This window comes from Lepeophtheirus salmonis, chromosome 8, assembly GCF_016086655.4.
Source record: "Lepeophtheirus salmonis chromosome 8, UVic_Lsal_1.4, whole genome shotgun sequence".
NCBI classification, from domain to species: Eukaryota; Metazoa; Arthropoda; class Copepoda; order Siphonostomatoida; family Caligidae; genus Lepeophtheirus; species Lepeophtheirus salmonis.
In genome coordinates this window covers 16,213,298-16,237,539 of record NC_052138.2, presented here as the reverse complement: position 1 = coordinate 16,237,539, position 24,242 = coordinate 16,213,298, and the positions used below count along the sequence as shown (strand labels likewise).

At 30.3% G+C, this 24,242-nt stretch overlaps 2 protein-coding genes across 2 annotated transcripts; one reads left to right on the top strand and one right to left on the bottom strand.

The window, feature by feature from the left end:
• Positions 1 to 659: 659 nt before the first annotated feature.
• LOC121123136 (paired box protein Pax-6) lies at positions 660 to 18,153 on the top strand. Its single transcript, XM_040718250.2, has 6 exons — positions 660 to 922; positions 979 to 1,159; positions 1,216 to 1,301; positions 1,359 to 1,447; positions 15,743 to 15,835; positions 17,911 to 18,153. The coding sequence occupies exons 1-6, from the start codon at positions 711 to 713 to the stop codon at positions 18,048 to 18,050; spliced, it is 801 nt and encodes a 266-aa protein (XP_040574184.1). The 5' UTR covers positions 660 to 710; the 3' UTR covers positions 18,051 to 18,153.
• Positions 18,154 to 18,637: 484 nt separating this feature from the next.
• LOC121123137 (protein Skeletor, isoforms B/C) lies at positions 18,638 to 20,007 on the bottom strand. The gene is made up of 2 exons (XM_040718252.2): positions 19,794 to 20,007; positions 18,638 to 19,408 (listed from the first exon to the last, which is right to left on the bottom strand). Exons 1-2 carry the CDS (start codon positions 19,864 to 19,866, stop codon positions 19,038 to 19,040), a joined length of 444 nt encoding a protein of 147 aa, XP_040574186.1. The 5' UTR covers positions 19,867 to 20,007; the 3' UTR covers positions 18,638 to 19,037.
• Between the last annotated feature and the right edge of the window lie 4,235 nt (positions 20,008 to 24,242).

Genomic DNA, 24,242 nt, shown 5'->3' with positions numbered 1-24,242 from the left:
TGAAAAGGAAGGAAACACCAATGATTTTTTGGGGTGTTATCTTCTATATTATAAAATATAGCAAAATATGTATATGTATAAAAAATGGGGAAAACTTCATAAGAAGAAGTTAGATTTGCGCTCATCAGTGAGTAACATTAAGCAAGTTTGATTTTTATACAGATTATTTTATCGATTGCATGCCTTTAAAGTCAGCGTCTAAAAAAACTAATGTCTTAAAATCGAAGTAATATTTATTTATGTGTATTTAAAGACATGGAAAAATTTTAGAGATTGGAGTTTGGGATCCTTAAAAGCAGAGAAGAGCTGCATTTATAGAATTTAAATTAGTTATTAAATTCCCCCTTGGTCTGAAACTCTAACTATTTCAGTTGTATGCAATACATCAAGGAATATCATTGGATTTTAGACCTTTTTTAAACTAATAAATCAATAAACCTGCAAATCATTATATAGAAAGCTAAACCATCCAATAATTTTCAATGCCTAAAAATAATTTAATATATATTTTATCCGGTAGTGTTTCACTCTCTAGAGCTAGCTTTCTTTATGAGGGAGAGAGGAGGGATCCAAAGAGCCACTAGGAGTGGTTGATAAATGAAAGTTAACGATTTAAATCCCTCCTTTATCGTCAACTGCGAAGGATAAGCGGAAAAAAAATATACTTGATTTTACAAATAGTTACCATCGATATTTTTCAAGTTGGGAAAATGAGCCCAGTAGGGCTATACACAGAAGATCATCCAGAGAATAAGGGACACTCAGGAATCAATCAATTAGGTGGAGTTTTTGTTTCAGGAAGGCCTTTACCAGACTCTACAAGGCAAAAAATAGTGGAGTTGGCTCATTCTGGAGCTCGGCCCTGTGAGATTTCACGTATTCTTCAAGTATCGAATGGATGCGTATCAAAAATATTAGGAAGGTAGGGTAGGTTATGAACCATCATTTATCATATACTGTGGGCTAATTATTTTATAGATACTATGAAACAGGCTCCATTAGACCTAAAGCAATAGGAGGATCCAAACCTCGTGTTGCAACTCTTCAGGTTGTCAACAAAGTCAAGTCTTATAAGTCAGCTTGTCCATCAATTTTTGCATGGGAAATCCGAGATAATCTCATCAAGGATAAAATATGCAGTTCAGACAGTGTTCCTAGTGTGAGTATTCAATATTAAATTGGATAACTAGACCATCTTCTATTATACATTACTAGATATCTTCAATCAATCGTGTTATTAGGAACATTGTAGAAATCAGTGGAGAGTTTGAAAATGGAAATGGGAATTTCCAATTTATGAAGTGAGTAAAAAAATCATGTTACTTGGAACTTTATGTAACTTCTTCGAATCTTATTAGTCACCCACAGTACTGTTGGCCATTTAAGGATGAAGTAGAGACGTTTCACTCAACTACTTTCAATTATAATTCACTGCAAGTTAGTTCTGGTAAGTTAAAGTTAATTTTTATTTCTTTAAAATAATTTATGATGCCTTTTTCTGATCCGAGTTTCAATGGTTATTTTATATTTGATTTCATTTCGAATGACTTATAAAATATTATTTTTTTTGTTTTTGTGGTCTAAGCTGCATATTAACTATTCAGACAGATTATTCAACGTGAAAAAAAAAGAAAGAAAAAAAACAATTATAAAAACCATACAAAACAAATCATAAAAAAATATAACCAATTAAAAAACAAAAAAAGTTGTTTAAAAATATTTTTTTATCTAGTTTTGTAACTTGAGAAAATAAATTACCAAATAGCTAAGATTAAGGAGAAAATGATCATTTTATTTTAATGTTAATAATTTGCAAATTTTAGGTTTTAATAATAATAATAAATTTAATAAGGAGATCCTTAAAACGGCATGATTTTCAACAAAAAAAAATTTTTAATTATGCGATAAAAACCATCAAGATTTTTTAAACTAAAAATTAAAACTATCAGTGGGTGAAAAAATTAAACGGTGTTTTAATAGTGAACAAATAATTAAATATAGATAGTTCCCTAAACGAAACATATAAGATGTGGTTTATTATTTTTAACGGATTTTTTAATTTAATATTTACCATTAATATTTATCTTTTTGGCAATTTGGCAATCAAAACAGTGCTTACATGACGGACGGACAAGATGATTTCCATTATTTTATCCTCATTTTTGAAAATTGGCCTTCTAGAGCGTTGTACATTTTTGACATACAAATTACAGGAACAAAATGGACTTAACCAAAATTGCGCGGGAATGGCTCTAACAGTATCATGACTATAAATACATTTACAGCCGCCTTGCTTGTGTTTTCGTCTTTATCGAAGAAAAGCTATAAAATATGGACTCTTTTTTCTTTCCTGGTGTCTATCTTTGACGTGTGCTCAAACAATACTGAGTTAAATAATCACTATACTGTTTGAAAAGATTTTTTTAGTAAGATAGCTTATTTTTCTAACGCCATCTAGAGTAAACCAATCAAGCTTTTAAAACGCGAGATACACATTACGTAAGCCATCTATTTGGAAAATAATAGATTTCTTTTTAGTACAACAATTATAATTACTAAAATGGGCACTCAATATAGCGCACCTAAGGTCATTTTTTCACAATTAGATTTTTTGTTATATGAGTTATGGTCGAAGTTATGTCATTTTTAACGTTTTTGCTACCTTGATTTTGACCTTATTTGGTTAAAAACTTATTGATGTTTACCATAGTACGTACATACATACATTATAAAATAGTACAAATATGCATACATTATAAAGCTATACATACATAAGGCACAGAACATGACAACACAAAGGGGTATATGTGCTATTTTAGCAGAAATTGATCTTAAGTCCTACTTAATTTTATAGTTATTATCAATGGTTAGTTTCATTTTTGTACATTTCATAAATTTAAGAATACGGAGATCTTCATTCTCTTCTTGCATGACTTGGTATCTCTCATATGAGAGAGATGTACATCTGTTAATAAGGTTGTCTACGCTTGATGGTTCTTTTATGCAGGTATTCCACTTGTATTTTTCCATTTGCCCAGATCGGCCAAAAATGGCCTATGACCTGTGTAGTCTGCAGGCTTGAACAAGTAAGTTCATGTTTCGACACAAAAGTTTGGCAATATTTTGTTTTAGTTTCTTCAGCATGCCCCGGAGAAAAGTCCTTGTTCTCCATCTAGACTTCGTTGCTTGCGCTTGTATGTAGAGGTCGAGGGGAGTGATACCCAACACTTGATTTTGACCGTAACATATCAAAATTTATTTGCTTCTTACCGTGACCATATATAATCTTTGTACCTAGTTAGATTAAAATCGAACTTAACTTTTGCTGTAATCCTTCTAATCAATAGACGAACAAAAAATCATAGATAAAAAAATGACTTTAACTTCGTTCAGAGAAAATTAATAATTTTAAAGCATCTCAATATTAAAAGATATCCCAGAGCCTTTTATTCTCTTATTGCAGGAGCATTCTAACCCTACAAAATCTCGACGCTCTCAATCATATGAAATATTTTTTTTCAAAACTAAATATTTAATAATTTTAAAAGTAAGGTGTTTTTGAAGGCCTTCTTTTATAAAAGCGAAAGGTAAATAAGGTTTTTTTCATTAATTTAAAACCAGGATCTAATCATCATCGCCTAAAGTTTGGAAGATATAAGAAAAAATCAAGAATAAAAGAAAATAGACATGAATATAAATGTGATCCAAAGGATTATTATAAAGTGGAAAATTATAAATCAAATAAAATATATTCACCGGAACCCAATAGTACCCACATATAAACGATAGACCCTGATTATTACCATATCTACCGAATGTAAAAAGCACACACATGGTATGGGGTGTTGTCAGCAGATACAATAAGGCACTCCTTTTCTTCTTTATCCTGTGGGGTCAAATAAATAGTATTAAGTACATGGACACCTTTCTGGAGAAAGGTATCCTGTCATAAACACAATTCCAACTTCATGGAACTGTATAGTAGCTTAGATGGTGCTACCTCTCACACGTACAATATGGCAAAGTGGTGTCATCTCCCTGGCTTTTGGAGCCACAGCTTCTGACCTATATCCAGTCAGTATTTGAGTCTGATAGATTTTGGAATATATCCAAATATAGAAAGCCCCATCCAAATTTAGATACACTCAAAGTCTCTCCAATTATATAATGGGACATAATGCTCGTGGGGGTGGTCTGTGCCTGCTGAAATGTCTTACTTAACAGATTCCATTATATAATTCCTGGAAAAGGACACCATTTTGAATGGCTAATTATAGAAACAGAAAGTGATTTGCAATTATTCATTTTACTGTATTTAGGGTCCTTTTTGTATATTTATCAAATATGCAAATCAGCCTTAAAAAAGTAAACTAACCTGTATAAATACAAATAAAGTACATTAAAGAAATAATAATTCCCCCTCCCCCCCTTCATCCTAGTATATTAAAGTAAATGAAAATATGTCATAATTGAATTATACTTTGTATGAATCCATTTTGCAATTCACGTGTTGCTGGGAGGATATGCCTGTTCTTGCCACTCAGTTTTTTTTGTTTTTTTAACTTTCAAGTAAACTTCAAAATGTACACAATTTTGATCAATTGGAGTTATAGAAGTACATAGGTAATGTCAGGGTGATTATCAAAGAATAAATCTATCTACTAATAAGTCCTGTGAGAATATCATATAATTCATGTCCAAATAAAGAGATTTTATTTGTTTAGGCGTCCATATTTTGATTGTAAAATAACCCAGGAGTACTGGATGCATTAATTTTGTTGGCTTGTATTGTAAACTTTAAATGATTTGTTGACTGTTCCATAACTACACAAATGCGCCGTATTTTGAATCTATATTTTTTTGAAGTAATATTGGATGAGACATTTCAGATGTTTCATAATTTTATAAATTATGAGTTTCATGTATTCTAAGAATGCTTGAGTTGACTTTAAAAGCTAGGATAGTACGATAAACGAAACGGTTTGGTTCAAACCACGCTAAACACTTCATGGTACGTGCTCCGGCATGGAATAATAGTAAAATGTTTTTTTTTAATAGAATTAATGTAGTTTTTTAAGTTTTTTTCGATATTTTCTTCTTTAATAATTAATTCTCTGTACAAATTTATTATTCATAAATATACTCAACTTCTCTAAAAAAAAATGGTTGAAGAAAAATATACGCGGGTTATATAATACTATTAATGCTAAATTGATAATTTTTTTTGTAAAAAGATGAAGATTGTCCGATTAGCAGTCACAATATCGCCAGCGATCGAAAAAATTTTTTTGTTACAAATGTCCCAATAGTTTCGAGGTATTGTGAAGCTAACTTAAAAAAATTTGGAAATTCATCTAAATTATTCCTCTGCCATACCTCTGGGGGTTCGTCAGCTTGGGATATATTTTATCATTTTGTATGACAAAATACAGAAATTATTTCTTATATATAAGGATGCATATGGATTATAATCTTATCTCACTATCTAAATTTATTAATTTAAAAAATAAATAAACAAAATTTTAAAATATAAAAATACTTAATATGTATATACGAGTACGTACCGCACCATGGTTAAAAACGTACAAAACCAAACTCTGGCACAACCCCATACCGTACCAGCCCTTGTATATATTTTACCAATGTTATAAGTGTAGTAAATCTGGGAAGGGATGCACGAAATTGGGTGCAAAATAAATCATAAGGGACTAAATTTTATAATTTTCCCATTAAATTTTTTATGAATTTAATTCTTGGTTTTGGTTAAATGAATTAAAATACTTATTTCAATATTATTCATCTAAAATTTATTATTCACAAAGAATTTATTACCATATTAAGCTTATGCAATTAATCTAATGATACGTGGGCTGGCTTTTTTTTCTTTTTTTTTCCTTTGAGTCCATCATCCACATGCCTTGAACTTTTTTGTCTGACCCGACTTTACTCACATCATTTTATAAGATTTTTTTATTATTTTTTTCAGAAAATTATATTTAATTATTTCATGGCCTACAGCCTACATACTTATCGAATTAATATTAATTAAATGTATTTAATTGAAATTTAGAAGGTTGTTTTTACAAAATTGCACATAAAACTTTTCACTCCTAATGAAATTACTTTGTAAATTCTTATTTTACTGTGACATAACCTTCTTTACTCCATAGAGATATAAAAAAACATAGAGTGAATATGTGAAAAAGAAGTTGACGCCGTCGTAGTTGACCAAAACATTCAAATTGTACAAGATAAAAATAGGTATGTTAACAACATCAACGTTCGTTCAAGTTTGTTTATGTTCCTAACTGTATTTTACATTTGATTATATTTTTCTTTACAGTTTTTCATATAAGTAAAAATTCAATACAAGGTTTCGAGTGATTGATGCATAAATAATTATATTTACCATTGTTCTGGTCAACTAACTTTAGGCTTCAAAAAATTTCTCTTGCACTCTATATATTTCATCTCTATCCTAAGTAAACACCAATAGTTTATGTCGTAGAATCTTCCATTATCAACCGGTCCATTCAATGTTAGTTTAAAAATAAGTTTCTGTTATAAAATTCAGGGTTACATTTTCTATATTTGAAAAAATATCCTCAAAATTCAATAGAATATAACTTTGAGAATGGGTGAATTTGCGTTTATAGCTTATTGTGTGAGACTTGAGAGCCATAGAATGGAGACACTTGAATAGTAAGAAATATGATATCAAAAGTGTAAAAAAAAGAGCAAGCTAATTTATGTTCGAACTGCAGTTTGTAGATACACAGCCCAATCCGACCAGTAAACATCACACCGTGTCATCTAGATGAATGTTTTTTAGACATGAGATACAGTACAGATTCTAAATTTAGATTGCTCTGTATGTTTATTTGTGACACCCATGATGTTGGAATTCTAATTATTTATCTTCACAGGCAAACTATTCCAAGTGAGAAGCAGGACTATAATAATTAACTCGAAATGTGATACCATATTGCAGTGAGAATTTTTAACCACAAGAAAGGTATTTTAACGGTATAGAAAGTCTGATGCTATGTTGCCTGTTCCTCATTTAAGGACGTTTATGCTATATTGCCTGGCTCTTAAAATTAAATGATAAAATTTTGCATCCTATGTTTTCTTTTTTGTGATTGTTTCTCATCTGCCTTTTGGGGTTTTTCAAAATTTCTTATCATTCATAATTCCTCTGGGATTCCAAATATTATTTATGCATGGATTTCCTCCATGACAAAGCTTCTTGTTCTTTTTATTGTAATAAAAAATTTTCAATTCGTTGTCTTTAAGTGTTTTGAACGTATTTGATTATAATCTGTCTATCTTCATTCATAGCAGCCATTATTTTCTAATATTTTTCTCATTAAGAAATGAAAAAAGTGGGTATTTTGATTCTTGAATGGTTAGTGAATCAATAGCACTACAAAAAGGCATATTAGTGGAAACTTATTCAGATTTAACTACTTTTGAAAAACCTTCATTTTGGTTTTTATACTTCATTTCAATTAATAAGCTTTGAACATTTTGGAACAACATTCAATGGCAACAGCAAGCCAGCTAAAGTCAATCGGCTGCCCTGTTAATTTGTCAAAAATCTTCAATAAAAGGCTCTTATTAAAGGGGAACATGAATCTATATTTATTTTCGCTATGTAAAAATATAAGAAACCGAAAATGAGCGTGGTAACTGCTACCTTTAAAAATGCTTAAGATTTACACCCCTAACTATTTCAAAATATTTTTAAATAAAGTAAATGACTATGAAAAATAGAAAAGTAAAATTATCAACAACAAACTTCTCCCTAACAATTATGAATTTAATCAATTTTAAAACAAAATATGAAAGAACGTATTTATAGCTTAGTGTCTGTGTTGATCTTTCTAATTCTGTGGTACGTTGTTTTAGGTGGGTACATATTATAAAAATAATAACATGTACTCCATTTGTAGCCAGAATGTCTTCGTAAATCATCTAACAATGATGTATTTTTATTTTCTTATTCTTTACAATGTTTTTCTTATCTATTTTTTCCCCTGCTCACACAACTTTTTAAAAAAGGGGTAGAGGCAATATCATTATTTTGTAAGAGTAACTAATGGGTTTATAAAGCTCATTCATGTAAAAGACTGATATGAACAACCATCAACAAATATGGAGACTCACACGGAAAATGAAAGGAAAGAAATCAAGTTAAAAGTACATACACACGTGTCCTATTCGTTATCGTTTAGTTGTTAATAATATGTATGTACAACGTACAGAAATATGTTATGGGGGAAGAAGTGTCATTGATAAGTGAATTGTGGGTTTTAAATATGTATATATAAGATGGCGTAGATCTACATACTCGAACTTTAAATTTGTTTGTAACATGTGCAAATGGATTGCGATGCTAGATTGAAAAGATTTCAAGACTTGGAAAACTACATTGTGCAACGTAAATCATTGACTGCACTTTAAATTAATCTGCATTACTTTAGGGTGAATGATAGTTTGCGTTATTAAAAGTATACTCCAGTTAATAACAAATAAAATAACAAACTTTCAAAAATCAGCACTTGTCAGTAGGGTTGTAAAAAGGCAAAGGGTGTCTGATTTGCACCAGGGCTAAAGGAGTGTTGAGGATGCTCCTGCAGTCTTGTTTACAAGATTGAAAGTATGGTGGCTTCAGGTCAGAGCTTAGAGAGTTCCCCTACCACTGGTAACATCGGGAAAATGGAATCAGAGAGGAAGTGGTCACTGCTATCATCAGAAGTCCGGCCATGTCGATAAGGCAATATGACAATGCTCGTTATGTCAGTGATGAGGAGGTATGTGAAGGATTTGGAGAAGGTCTACTATGTACGACGACATCAGCAACGGCTTTCAAAAGTAACCAATGACAACTGGGTTAAGAGAGACCAGAAATGTTGACTTGGTTAAAGTATAATGGGTCAGTTTGGTTCCCTTCTCCCTACACTACCCTCTCCTCGACTATGCAATTTGGGTTGTAGTGGAAAAGAGAGCCTGTACTATCCCTCACTGAAGTTTGGATGATCTTAAAACTTATATCGAGAAGTAGTTGGTGGAAATGTCCCAGACCTTCATCAAGAATTGCTGCGGTGCCATTAGGTCCAGTTTGGAGGCTACGGTAGCAGCCAAAGGAAATTATTTTGAGCAATAGAAATATATATCAATTACAAAGTCTGTCATAAAGCCTCAATGTTGTACTCTTTTTCATTCATGTAAAAGTTTACCCCATTTCTTTATTATCCAAAAGTCCATGATTTTACCTCACACACTCACAGAGTTAATATAGATGAAACTGTCAAAAGAGCCTTTTTTAAATGTGCAAATACTTAATTTAAATCCCCAGTATGATCATTTAAAGACTTTGTTTAAAAACAAGCGTTTAGGTAAATTTTTTTAGACCAATTTTTCGGTCTCACATTTTAGACCAATATTTTTTGGTGTCACTTTCTGGATCTATAGTTTTCGGCCTCACTTTATAGATAATGGATTTATGGTATTTCAGGAGTGACGGCGGGATGAAAATTCTTACAAGCTATCTCTATTTAAACTTCGTAAAATTAGGCTAGATTTCTAAGCTCTTAACCCTTTACCACCTGGATGTAGTTCTAAGTCTTTTTTTAAATAAACAGGTGTTTGCTAGTTTATGTAGTTCTAAGTTGGAAATGAAAATAAACAGGTGTTTTCTCTTTTTGGAAATGAAAATATGGTAACCCTATACAAGGAAGAATAAATGCATGTAACCAATAACCATGTAAACTTTTTCTCCTTTGTTGTTTTTTTGACCAACTAATGGCTATTTTTTAGAGTAATAAAAAGAGGAAAGAGAGAATTAAATTTCAACTAGAATAGACAATCGGTAGAGCGCAAAACCTTTGCATATAATCAAATTGAGTATTTTTTACAAAATTATGGTTGATTATACATATTTTACTTTTTGTAATCCTTGATGTTGACAACTCAAAATAAAATGGCCTCTTACTGTGAACGTATATAATCTTCGCGCCAAGTTTAAATCGATCTGCATCTTTTCTTGTAATTATTGTGACTAAGAAACTGTGCAAAGTTTGGCTACTTAATAAATTAAGGGAAAAAATAATCATTCATCGTCAAACAAAATACTCATGATGGAAGAAAGAATATGACCTCCGTTCAACTTAGATGTGGATGTAATAATCGTGTATTATATGCCCAAATAATTATTAATATATATAAATTTTTTTATAAAAATATATTTTTTGTCATCAAAATAATAATAAATAATATTTTTTTTAGTATGTGTTAGAGATTCCTTCCCCAATCTAAGCCATCTGTGTGAATAGAATGACATAATAAATCTCTTAACCATTGACCTTAGATCAAAGTAGACACTTTTTGAATTACAATAACAATGAAAAAAGTTATATGACTAAGATGTCATTAATTAAGGACGTCAATTCAATAAAACTGATCCCCTTCCCATGATGTTATCTTTGTTGTATCCTACGACCTAGTCTTAAAAAAAGTAATATACATAAAATATACAAAACCAGTTGGAAGTTAATCAATTCATCATTTATATCAGTGAATTGTTCACAGCTTTACATGAACTCATTCGAGTTCAACCAATAACTGATAAGGAGTAATAGACAATTAGATGGCAGACAAAAATACAAGCTTCGTGTTAATACCGAGTCTCACTTTTGAGTTGGTTCCGGTGGCCAATACATTGTAATTTATCTAAAAATAATGTAAAAATCAGGGTTCTGTTATTTGGGGTATCCATATTATGAACATTTTTTATAATAATGTATTGCATCAATTTTAAAATATATATTAATTAGCACAATACACGTTGAATAAAGTATTGAAGGATTTTATTTAAATCAAAGTTATAAAAAAGAACTTTAAGAACTGCTAATTACTATATGAGTTATTTTTTTAAATTTAGTTTTTACTGTAATGCCTACTGGTAAACCTCATTTGCTTTAGTTTGTGTTCCTCAATGGGATCACAAGAAGGAAATTCTTAAGATTTGTACATTTTGTTTGAAAAATATTAAGTTATTTTCTGAATATCATGAAATTTAGCGTATTTTATTATTGTTCCAGGACCTTGAATACATTTAAAGATGTGAAAAATATATGTGAAATTATATATTTTTTATTTATATCAACGTCATGATTTTGGTTTAGTTTACGATTCACAACTCTTGGGAGAATGATTTTAATTCAATTTCCCACACTCTCTTAAATTCTTCTATTCTTAGCTGTTGAAATAGGTTTTGGTTATTTTGAAAATTACATTGCTTGTGCAATTATCAAAATAAATTATAATAAAATGTATAATTTAAATTACGTTTATTACTGTAACATATTCATTAAAAAATATGTCACACTTCGCACAATAACTCACTAACTAAAAAACAGATTGTCATTAAATTTTGAAAGCTGTCTTTTGAAGGTTGGAACTGACAGAAAATGAGGGCATTTTTTAAAAATATTTAAGACTGCGACATATTACATATTTGAACTGTGCTAATATATTTTAATTTCCAGTTAGATTTCTAGATACGATGAGATTCACCAAAAATGTATGCTAGTGGTTTTATTTCTAACACAGTAACGTATATTCGACACAGGGTTAGTTTTAATCGACATTTGTTTTATACAGCTATGTTAAATATAAAAACCTGCTCTCATAGAGATAAGAAGTATTAATAGCTATTTTTCCATGAGCTAGATATTCAATCTGGCAACCATCCAAGATTTTACAAGAGGTTGTGTTTCCCTACAAAGTTCATTATTGATTCTATGAGTTCATCCTCCTCTAAGATAGATAAGCTTGATTCACTTATACGTTAAAAGAAATCCATCACTTATAGCACTATCAATAAATGCCACTTATCTACCAGTAAAATATTTTTGCAATTGAAAACAAGGCTCTTCAAATGATCATCTACCATTCATATATCATATTTTAAAACTATAAGCATTTTGTAATAAAAACAAAAAACAATCAAGAGCACATCGGAGTTGGAATTCGAACTATGGAGTATATTACTGACAACAAAAGAGCTTTAGTACAGAACCAACAAAACATATTTTATGGTTTTTAAGGAAAATAAGTTTGTGAAGAATCAAAGCTGACCCCAAAGTTTAAATCAGACAGCACTCTTGTGTCAAAGGAGAAAGTTCGTAGATCTTTGAAGGAAATTGACTTTAAGTGTAACATTAGAAAGATGTATAAATTTATTACAGAAACTTAGAGGTCGAAAATAAGGGAAGGATCAAAGAAGTTGAGGTTTTGGATTAAAATAAATCTCGTGTTTACAAACAAAAAATTGAATCCGTTTGACTATTTTTGGTGGGGCGTCCTTGAGAAAAAAGTCAATGTTACTCACCAGCCCAACCTTGATTCGCTTAAAGCAGTCATAATTAGTGAGTGGAACTCATATCCGGCTTAAAAAAATTGTCAATGTCTATAATAGTTTCTGATACAGCGCTGATATATGTAGGGGACTCTTTTACTGAATTTTTAAATTGCATTAGTATATTATATACAATTGTGCAAAGTTTCATTGAAATAAATTGTTTTTATAAAAAAGTTATTAAAGGTACAATATTTCATTGCTTGACCCTCTATTTTTTGTCGTTTACCCAGTAGGTATATATTTTTAATAGTGATGTGGCCCAAGCTAAATTTTGCTGCTCTAGTATTTTCGAGTTTCTGAAAAAAAAACTCTAGTAATTACGAGTTATACTAGTTACTCGCTCTAACGCCTTTTTCCTCGCTAACAAACTCCACAGTCTAAAAATCATATTTAAACAAATGTATTTAAAAATTGTTTCTTCGATTTGTTTATCGCAGATTAACATAAAAATTAGTTTGACTTATTTGATTCGTGGTAATAAGTGCAATGCAACAGCTTATATAATTAACACTATAGTCGGGTTATAACCAATATAATTATAGTGGTACTTAAACTTATTAATATTAATACACATTAATTAGTGATTTGTTAGGACAATAATATCTTAACAACTAAGAATATGAATGCTCTCGCACCTTCTCATCCCTCAATGACTCAAAGAGATTCAAAATACAAGTAACAATATATTAATATATAAATATTAAATTATAATGAGTAACACAGCATTATGTAGGAAGCGTGATATTTTAACTTAAAATACAGTGTTTTGTTAATTTTAGAATTTAATCATGGGAAAAGTATGCATTGCAAATGGTTGTCGTAGTAAATACAGAACAACTAAGTCCAAAAGTATCAAAACTGGCCCCGGAAAAATAATAAAATCACATTTGTATATGTTTCCTAAGGATGAGTCACTAAGAAAACTTTGGATTCAAGCCGGTCCTAGCCAAAATTCGGAACCTTCAAAATATCCGGCCCTTTGTGAACTTAATTTTATCTCCTTAGATTATAAACTTGAACCTGAGGATACTAAAAATTGTGTAGTAAAGATCCTAACATAGTCCAAAAATATTGAAAAAAAAATGTAATTCCATCCTAGTTTCAAAATCTTCCTCTTTATTACTCTAAATCAATTCTAACACTTATCTTTCTTCTTCTGGGGTCCTTAAGCGAATATATTTAAAAAAAAAATGTAATTACGAACTTTGAGATGATTGGCAATGTATCTTCCGCATATTAACTTTACATGAAGCTTGATCGACCTCGTTTAATCAAAGAAATAAATGAAAATTTTAATGAAATAAATATTCTACAATCTTACATTTGTGAATGTAACTGTGGGATTTTGTATCAAAGTAAATTTTAAATTGTCGATTTAAATTTGGTAAGGGATTTAACAATTTAAAGTAATTTTCCGCTTAAGCATTTAAAATTTATTAATTTTAGGTACAAAAATAATGAGCTTCCATTTCACCGCCTATTTGCATATTATTACTAACAATTATATTAAAAAATGTACGTATTTCTGAATATACAAGCTTACTTCAATTTCTTAGTGTTTTTGAATTTTATATTGAATGATTCAAATTTTATTGAAGATATTGATCATGTAAAAATATCTTTACACATCAGGGGAAAAATTTAATATGAATTTGTTTACATATGAAAGTGATGAAGAACAGCAGACTCTTTTCAATCAAATTGATTGGGGTGGACTTACTCGTGATATGATATTTTTAATTTGCACTTATGGATTTGAAATATTAAAAAAACAAAAAAACAAAATCAGTAAAACAATTTCAAAAGAATTGTAATTTTTGGATTTTTTTAAAAGAACAAATTCCAAAAACAAAGCTCTCCCAAAATATAATCCTGCGGACGCACATGATTTGTCTATAAAAAAGTTTTATGGACAACTCGGAGTAAAGTATATACTACATTCTATTAATAATAGTAATAATAATTAATATTAATAATAATTTTATTAATAATATATAATGGACTATTATATATTCATACAGAATAATATAGCTGTTCATGAAAATTGCGTGTATTTTGGGCGTGTTAAAAAAAAGAAACCAAAAATCAACTTATAGAAGCTACTACATGTTCTTCGAGGTAGGCAAGCAGCCAGTGTGTATGGGGAGGGGGGGTGAATGAGTGAGTACCCCCTCCTCCCCTAGTTAAAAGATAAGAATAAAAGTTACTACCTCAGGAACATAGTGTTCCTTGTTTTAGATTGAATTGTTTATTTTTACCTTGTCCGCTCTTTCCATAGAGTCCTTTAGCTGTGACTAGAGAGGAAGAGGAGAAGGAAATAAACAATGACATTGTTAAGAGTTACTCCTATGATGATCCTCAATTCCACTATGAGTCCTAACTTATAATTGTAAGTCCATGTGGGTAGGGGGGGCACATAGACTTACAATTATAACTCTGCAACAAATCCTCAAGGTACAAGGAATGTTCAATCAAGTTTTGAATATAATAGAAAAGGAAGTTCACTAATGAGGAGTTAAATAATAATGCCAACAGCTTAGGAAAATAAAATTCATTTTTCAGAGTACCTATTCCAAATAAACGGGGGAGCTAAAAAATATACCGGATTTTGATGACTAAATATAGTATTGTGTTGATTCCAACAACTATCAAATCGGTTCAACTCTACTTGAGTCGATGATTTTTCGACTTCAATGGTCATTATAAAAATATGAATAATATTTAGGAGAAGAACAGCATATATGTCATCAAATTTCATTAAATTAGCTGAGAGCATCTATGATCGAAAGCAATAAACACAAACTCCACTCAGTATCTAGCAATGATATAGGAGGAATGACTCCAATGTCAATCTTCAATTCTACTTTGAGTCCAACAAGGACTTACAGTTATAATTACGCAACAAATTCGCTATATTACTTTTTTTCTTTCACGCACAAGTGATTATTTTATAGTTATATTTTCTGTTATAAAAGAATATTGATTTCAGCTTTGAAAAATAAAGAAACGTCTATTCATGTAGCAACTACAATAAGTCATTATCATATTATTTACATCTATGTTTAATTAGATCTAACCTTGAATTAATAAGAAAAATTTTAAATGTTATCATGATTAAAAATATATATTTGATAGGAAGCATTAATTTGTCTTCAAAAGCTTCTTTGCATCGTTATTTTACAAAAAATTTAATCCTGGTAAATTCCATCATACAGCATTTGATAAAAACATTTTCTAATTATAATAATTAATGATTGAACATGATTTATGGCTCAAAATATTGTTTCTTTGTTTTAATCATAAATATATTTCCAGATGATGATGAGCTCTTATCAACTCAAATGAGTAAAAAAATCCAACGAAATAGGACTTCTTTCCAAAGTGAGCAACTTTCATTACTTGAAAATGGTAATTCAATTCCTATTTCCAACATATTTTGAATAATTAATTTTTTATTATTATAAGATCATAGTATACACTTATTGCTATTAAAAAAGATTGACTTATGATATGCTGTGCTAAACTTTATATCACAAGTAGAGTTGTATTTTCTTGGTATGGGACTATAAAAGGTCATATCCCTTTTATCAGTCCTTGAAAAAGTCCCCAAATTTTAATCTTTTTTCTACAAGGCATCATTTTTACTTATATTATAAAACAGTCCCACAGTTTACTAGTTGAATTAGTTTACTAAAACTTAAAGTATCTATAAGAATACTAGGCATTCATCTTAATTTAGGATTACTTAAAGTATGTATTTATTATTCTTATAAAACTATGATGACGTCAAACACTAATATCGATGATGACGATATTTATCAAATATTATTCCATGGGATCGCTTTTTTGCGTCTAATTTGCAAGAATAAATAAAACTCCCTATCTCAAATCTCAGAAAGATGATCCCAAGGGGATTTAACTTTATTTTTGTACAGTTTTTTGCGATCATAAATTAATTATGTGATCATTAAGTCTATTAATGAAGTTGACAATTTGTACGTCTCACTACGTCCTATATAATTATAAAATTACCCATTTAAATTAATGTTTTATGATATTATAATATGTTTAGAAGTTATAGAACTACGGATCTGCTAACTATATAATGTGCTACACAGACAGGGGTGTCGGAAAGTATATGAAAAGACGTAACTCAGCCATTAATTAAGTAGGAAACAGCGGCCTTGTTATAGGGGCAAACAAATATTTAATTGATGATATATATTTAAAAAGAGGAGAAAAAAATAAATAAGATGGGATGACATTATTGGAGGGGAGGGGGGTACTTGATTTATTTCCCAGAAACGAATGACCTTTTTTTCCATATTAATAATTTTTTAAATTCTACATTTGGGTTGGGTAATAGCTCCTTCGGCTCCCCCCTGCAGACGCCCTATATAATTAAACCTTTATTGGTCCATAAAAATATTTTAATCACGTTTTCTGACTAATCACTCTCTTTTATCAGTTTTATCGACTAGTTTCTTGCTACTATTAATGTAAACCCAATTTATCGTTGAACATAATGGATAGAGAAGAGGATGCTTAGGGCATGCTGTAATTTTAAGAGAGTCCCGATGATGTGCTACTAAATCTCTGGGATTCAACCATAATCACGCCACTTCTTATTTTTTCAAAAATTTGTGTGAGTCAATATTTCACTTCAGTTGCGGCCCACATGGCCACAGAAAACATTAATTCATAATTTTATCCAAAAAGTTAAAAATATTACCCACGCTTGTAATTTCAATCGTTGTATTAGAAGTGGTATGTTGTAAATTATTCATTTAAAATGTGTAATCTTATTTTTTGATTGCAACTTGAGCATCCTACTTTAGTGATTCCCAACTTTTTTTTTGGTCACACGCCACATGATCACCTCACGAATCCTGAGGGTTTAATTTGGACATTTAAAAAAAAAAAATATTTCATCGAAAACTGAATAAATGCAATTGTCTCTTTCCCCTGTGGGACGTACGCCCCAACTTGGGAAATATTGGCTTACTTGTAGTAAAATTTAAAACTTGTACACGATCCATAGATTACCGTCTTATAAGGAATTACATTTTCCAAATACATGATCCTGAAAGTTTACAAATCGAATAACATATGATTATTTCTAAAATATTAATAGTTACTAATTTGTGGATCCTCCCCTCCCCCCCTACAGTCCCACAATAATGCGTACAACTTCCTCAAGAGCCGGTGGTTATGTTTGCGAATCCTTCTCTCTCTATCTCAAAATTGCCTTCCATGAAAGGAAATAACAAATACGAAGAGTGATTTTACGTATCATGTAACATCAAATTCATAATTCTTATGTATTTGTAAAAGGCCTGTCATGGCCTTCAAATATAAGCTCATAATAATATTCATATATGTATAGGCGTAGAGTTTAGTATATATTTTAATTCCTATCAAGGTTTTCCATTGTTAAATTACTTACACACTATGTAATACGTATATATATATATATATTGCAGAATTTGAAAGAACGCATTATCCAGACATACAAACTCGAGAAAGACTTGCCCAAATCATAACCATTCCAGAAGCGAGGATACAAGTTTGGTTCTCGAATAGAAGGGCAAAGTGGAGACGTGAGTCCAACAAAAAGTTATGAGGAATTGTATATATCTATTGTAAAAATCTTTGTTTGATTTTAATCATTCTGTGGCATGATGTTTGTACAATGTTAGTCTGTTAATAAATAAAAGAAGAAGGAAGTTCTTGGTTTGGTTTCTAGCAATGACATTGAATTTGAATATTTATTTGTATATATGTTGTGTACATCTTGCAACTAAAAAATGAGATGAATAATTTTACTTGAAGGATTTACAGTGGTTCGGTTGAGGATAATGCGATAATGGAACTTTTGATGGATGATCCATATATTAATAATGTATTTTCACCATTTTAATACAAGTTACATATATATAACTATTATGTGGCACACTTTAAAGTTCAAATGTCTACAGCTATATTCGTCAATACATAATAACCATGTAATTTGAATTGATCAAAATCAAAGGATAGTATCAATTCATAGTTGTTAATTATAATGAACAGTATTGTATTTAAATAATGTATTTTAAAATGAAAAAATGGTAACTTATACAAAATGTTCAATCAAGTTGGAACTCGTGCAGACATTGCAATATGAACACAACATAGATGTGTAAGTCAGATTTTACTCAATTCTCCAGGATGTTTAACTTTTTTAAGTCATTGAATATTTTATTAACTTTTTTGTGTATGTTTTATACAATAAATAAAAAAATGGATGTGTAGAATAATATAATTAAAACTCTAACAGGCACATATAAAATATAACAATAAATAAAGTCTGCGTCTTCCCTTCTTCAAAAAGGAACAGTTTAAAAACTATGGGGAGGGTTTCATCTTTTCAAATGAAAGACACGTCTAAATACATTTACAATAATAGTGATATACACACTAGGATACAAATGATCATTTCTTCGTTTGAATTAAAAGATGAACAACAACAATACAATTTTTAAAGAAACATTGAAGGGAGTAACTACATTGTACATTTAATAACAACAAGAGCATTTGAAATTCGTTTAACGATTTCAAAAAGTAGGGATGCTCAACAAATTCGATTTCGTGAGTAGAACAAAACATCTCCGAAATTAACGGCATAAGCTCTGCACCAAACAGAGAACCAGGTGATGTCCCTCAAGGATAATCCATTAGGTAGCTTAATTTCAACCCTTTCGCCGTTAAACTTTCTTAGTGGTTCGTTTGATCCTGGAGGGTATTGAATACGTATTCCATGACTATTGGGCAATGTATTTTTCGTTCCTACATAGAAGAAGGCATCTGGAGCATGGCCATCATATGTGAAATTTTCAAGAACGAGTGTATTATAATCTTTTACGTAGATTTCTCCTCCTACACTATGTTTGGTACATCTAAGTCGTCCAAGACGAACAAGGCTCTGCTTTTCCAAGGGTGACACTAAATGATGACATAGATGTTTGAAATAGGACGATAAAAATAAGTAGGAGTATATGGTCATTAGGGTTGCCGTATTTGGATTAACAAAAAGAGCACATTTTGCTTAAGAGCGAAATTTTGAAATTGATATATGTAAAAATTAAGTATTATATATATTCTGGATTTAAAATCTTTTGTGAATTTAAATTTGTGATTTTGATAAAAGTTGATTTTTTAACATGCGCCATTTGTCCTTTATACAAAAAAATGGTCCTTTCAATCATTTATGGAAAAGTCCTAAAACATTCCGGACAGCTTGTACAAGGAGGACATGGTCCAGGCAAAGAGGACGGTCAACCAACCATAATGTATATACTTATTTAAGCAGTACTATGTGTACACTCACCTGTTTTTGAAAGGACACAGTAGATATTACATAGAATTAGAGTGAGGACCAGGAATTTGTTCTCGAAAAACATGGTTGCAATTCAAGTTCTACAGACAAAATGAGACGGGGAACTCTTTTTTAATTTTTTATCTCAGGATAAGTTTTTATTATTTTCTTCCCTTTTGTTATTAATTGCTTCTTCGTCTTCTTCTAATGCCGTCTTCTTCGTGATTGTGAAACTTCTCATGCGTACCATAAGTTCTACAAAGAATACATGCAATGCATACATACTTACTTGGGTCCTATATTCTTCAGGAAGCAAGCGGTGCCTTATAAATATATAAAATAACCCCCGCTCAATCAAAGAAACCATCAATTTCAAGGATGGTTTACAAACTATCCCTTTCACCGTGTAGATACACAATATAGTCACTCATCATCGTAGACTCACGCAACTTACAAAACCTACAACAACAAAAAATCCATCAGATGTCATTCACTCATCGTTGAAACTATGTATCTATGTAACTACTCAATTCCTTTTCATGATTTTTAAATTTACTCTACAAATTATAAGATTACATTGATTTCTAATTTCTCTTCCTCTAAAACCCGCAAACATTTCCAGGAAGCAATTAAGTATGCATATATGTGCTGAACTTATTACATATTTAATTAAGTTTACATATTAAGAGTCTATTTAAAAAAATAAATATATGCCTCAAAATAGGGAAAATCCATAATGGAAGAGTGTATTTGATTTCAGATGTTTGCAGAACTTTCCCCTTTTGATATGTTCATTTTGAGGTTTTCGCAGAACTAACCTTGTGAATTAATTGAGACTACGTAGTTATTTATTGAGTAATCCATGATACCCTCAGAACCCCCTAGAGAAAAAAGAATATTATTGTAGCCAATTAAATTTAGTGTAAGATTGATCATGTGGTCGTCATTTTGCCATAATAATAAAAGGCGAATAAATAAACGTTGATTATTTTTTTTAACATCAAAGCCTGTCATATTTGGGTTTTAAAAAGAGAAGACATGTTTGAAAATCGACTGAACCCATAAAGAACCATAAATTTACAAAATGTCCCTGAACGTCTATGTAAAATTAGAATATGGCCGGACAAAATGGGACGGTTTATATCCTCTATATTATAACAGTAACTGGGCATTTAAGTAATTAAATACGATAAAAATTAATGTAATTGTATTAGGAATAAATTAAAGTTATGTATGCATAAAGCGGATTTATTTGAACGTATAAAAAATATTATGCCTCCGAGAAAGAGCGTCTTAGTTTAATAGACAAATCCTGATCAATTTTGTATTAAAATAAATGTTTGTGTAAGGATTGATATGCCCAAATAAAGATAAACTTCAATAAATATTATCATTCTTGATTAATAGAATAGAAATGGAGACAATTAAAGTACAATGTAAATAAAATGTTGGTACTTACGAATATATAATGACTTGGTCAACCATTAATATTTTCATTGCATTGTAGGAAATCCTTCTCTGAAAAATGTTTTCGGTCTGTTTAATTTTGGGGAAAAAAGGACTCACTTAATTTCGTTTGATGAGGGTTTTGTAGAGTGCGAGGAGAGGACAAGATATATACAAATGAATATGGAAATAATTAAAAGAAGAAAATAACTTTTTCTACTGTACTAATGTCATATTTTATTAAAAGTGTAGCTAAAAATTTGACGTCAAATACTATTTAATAGATTAAAAAGTTTTTGTTTATATTAGCTGCCTGTTTTTGGATTTGGGAGACAAAAAGTCAATTTTCATTGAACTTCTCAACTTTCGTTTCAAAAAGAGGAAGAAGAAAGATCCGAAATTATATAGTAGTTAACTATAGGACCATAGTGCCATGCCTCCACTCCCTGTGTTGAATATTTTAGGGATATATAGAGAATATTCGTTTTGTGTTTGAAAAAGAAAGAAGATCGAATTTTGTAAATATTATGTTTGACTATCATATCGTTGTGAAAGTTGAGCCAGGCTGCTATGGGACTATATTTCATTTCCATAATTGGTAATTATTTACATCATAACAATAGCTAAAGCTTGATCAACCAATCAACATTAAAAATCCTCATAAGGGACTCATAAAGTAATAACAAAATCAAAAAAATCATGTTGAACATACAACTGTTAAAAACATATGTTACTGTTCTAGGGAGGAGAACCATCTACATTAAAATTAGTGAAGAGATAATATTATAATCATACAAGTTGTAGTATCCAGCATTGCCCGGAGTAATTAAGCGTCGACATAAAGTTACATTTTGCTTTAATACTACGGAAGATAACTCCTAATAAAAGCATCAGTGTTACTCTCCGTTTTTAAGAGCACACTCACACTTAACTTCTCAATACTTATAACAATTAATATCTGCTCTCTCCGCAAGAATGAAAGAATAGTAATTGGAGTTTGAGATTTTTTTAATATGGTATTATGACTGATGAGCCAGGGAGTACTCTAGTCTCTATAGTACTCACTAACAAAAATGGTGCTCCCTGTATAAACACTTGATGCTACATGAAAAACGCTTGCCATATTTAATTAATATTATTATTGTTATTTCTTAGATCAAAAATGGAATATGGGAGCACCATATATACCCTTATATACTTTATACCCGCTCAATGCTTCATATTAAACGACTGTGAGACCACATAAACTCCATTGATTTATCTTGAATAAAAAATGCCTTCATTTGGTTCAAAGATTCATATATTTATATAGATAAACTTTGCGTTATTAATATGTATAGGTAGACTTACAAATAGTTATATACATATTATAATTGTATTACGTACTTTAAACACTAAAGATATTAATCAAGCAAAGTTTGTTTGTCTATATGTCTCTGACAAACTCATTTTTGAGTGTGAGGTTAATATCTTAGAACAACATGATCTAACAAATAACCCTTTCCCATCGAGTATGTGTAGCTCAAGCACACATTGCGTCATATTAAAAAGAAAAGAAAAGGGGAGTCCATATATATTAATCATAGTCACCTTATAACTCCAAGCAATCCCGGGTACTTTTGCTAGTTTACAATAAAGATAGGTAGGAAATTTTGAATTCAACTTTTGGAGGAGTGGTTCTTAGCTTTTACCCCTTACGTTAAATAACCACTTTTTTAAATACTTTTTTTTTTTTATATACTTTCCAACAAAACGATCTAATACAAAATGAAAATAAATTCAAAAAAAGAACAGGAGTTTGCTAATTTTTCATTTTATAATAACAAAATAGTAATTTTTCCCTACACAAGATGCATTCCGGGATATTGAAAATTCCACTGTAAAGATCCTTACTACTCAAACTTTTTGATCTGAGTGTATTTTTAATAAGATAAACAATAAAACCCCACGATGCTTTCAGTTGGTAGTTAACAAATTCAATCAACTATGGAATTATTTAACTAATAAGGGCGGATTCGAATTCAACCGATCAAACGTTCAGAACAGTCATAAAGGAAAAGAAGTAGAAAAGTCGAGGACTGAAAACTAAATACATTGTAATTTTGTGTGTGAGTTGTAAAGTAACGCCGTGTCTCCGTCATATTAAATTACCCCTTTCCTCAGCTGAATTAAAGGAACATACCATAGGTTTTTATATCTACTGTTGCAGCATTATGCCGAACACAGCCAATAAAATCCCATTGGCTAATCTTTTTATTATTATTATTATTAATGGAGTGTGCAAATTTTTTAATATGAAATTTAAATATATAAAAGTTGTAACAACGAAATCTGGGGTTTTGGATTTTTCTGGCATTATTGATGAAAAACTGTTGCAATGTTTTTTTGTGGTGAAATATACAAATAAACGTTCTATTTATTAGACAAAACACCGCCCTGGAGTTCACAACAGAAGATTTCAAGCCTATTACATTTTCAAAGGTAGAATGCAGGTCAGCTATTATGACGATTTTGGTGAACAAAGTGAGTTTGGATCAAAAAGGTCACTAGATACCTCCATGCGTATGGAAACAGAACTCTGGCCCCTCCAACACCTCTAAAATTGGACCCAGGAGAAATGCTACAACTGGGTGTCAAAGAATATTCCCAATATTATTTTGTTTTGAAGTTACTTTGAGTTAAGGTTCAACAGAGGTTATCACACCATCAAGAAGTCCTTGATCGACTCCAACGTACAGGAATGCAAGAATTTATATTAAACCCTGCGCACAGTTCAAGATATGAATGGAGGCCGTTATTGAGACTAACGGAGACACTGCATTGAGTGAGATATATTTTCAATTATTGTATGTTTACTGTTGTAACGCCGCAGAAAATACAATACATATAAGAGGTTTTGTTACAAAAATAAAAAAAATGTATGTTCAAACTCTATTCCATGTTGTTTTATGATGAACAAAATTAATGATTATATTATATATTATTTTTTTTAAGTAGCCTTATGCCATTATTTTT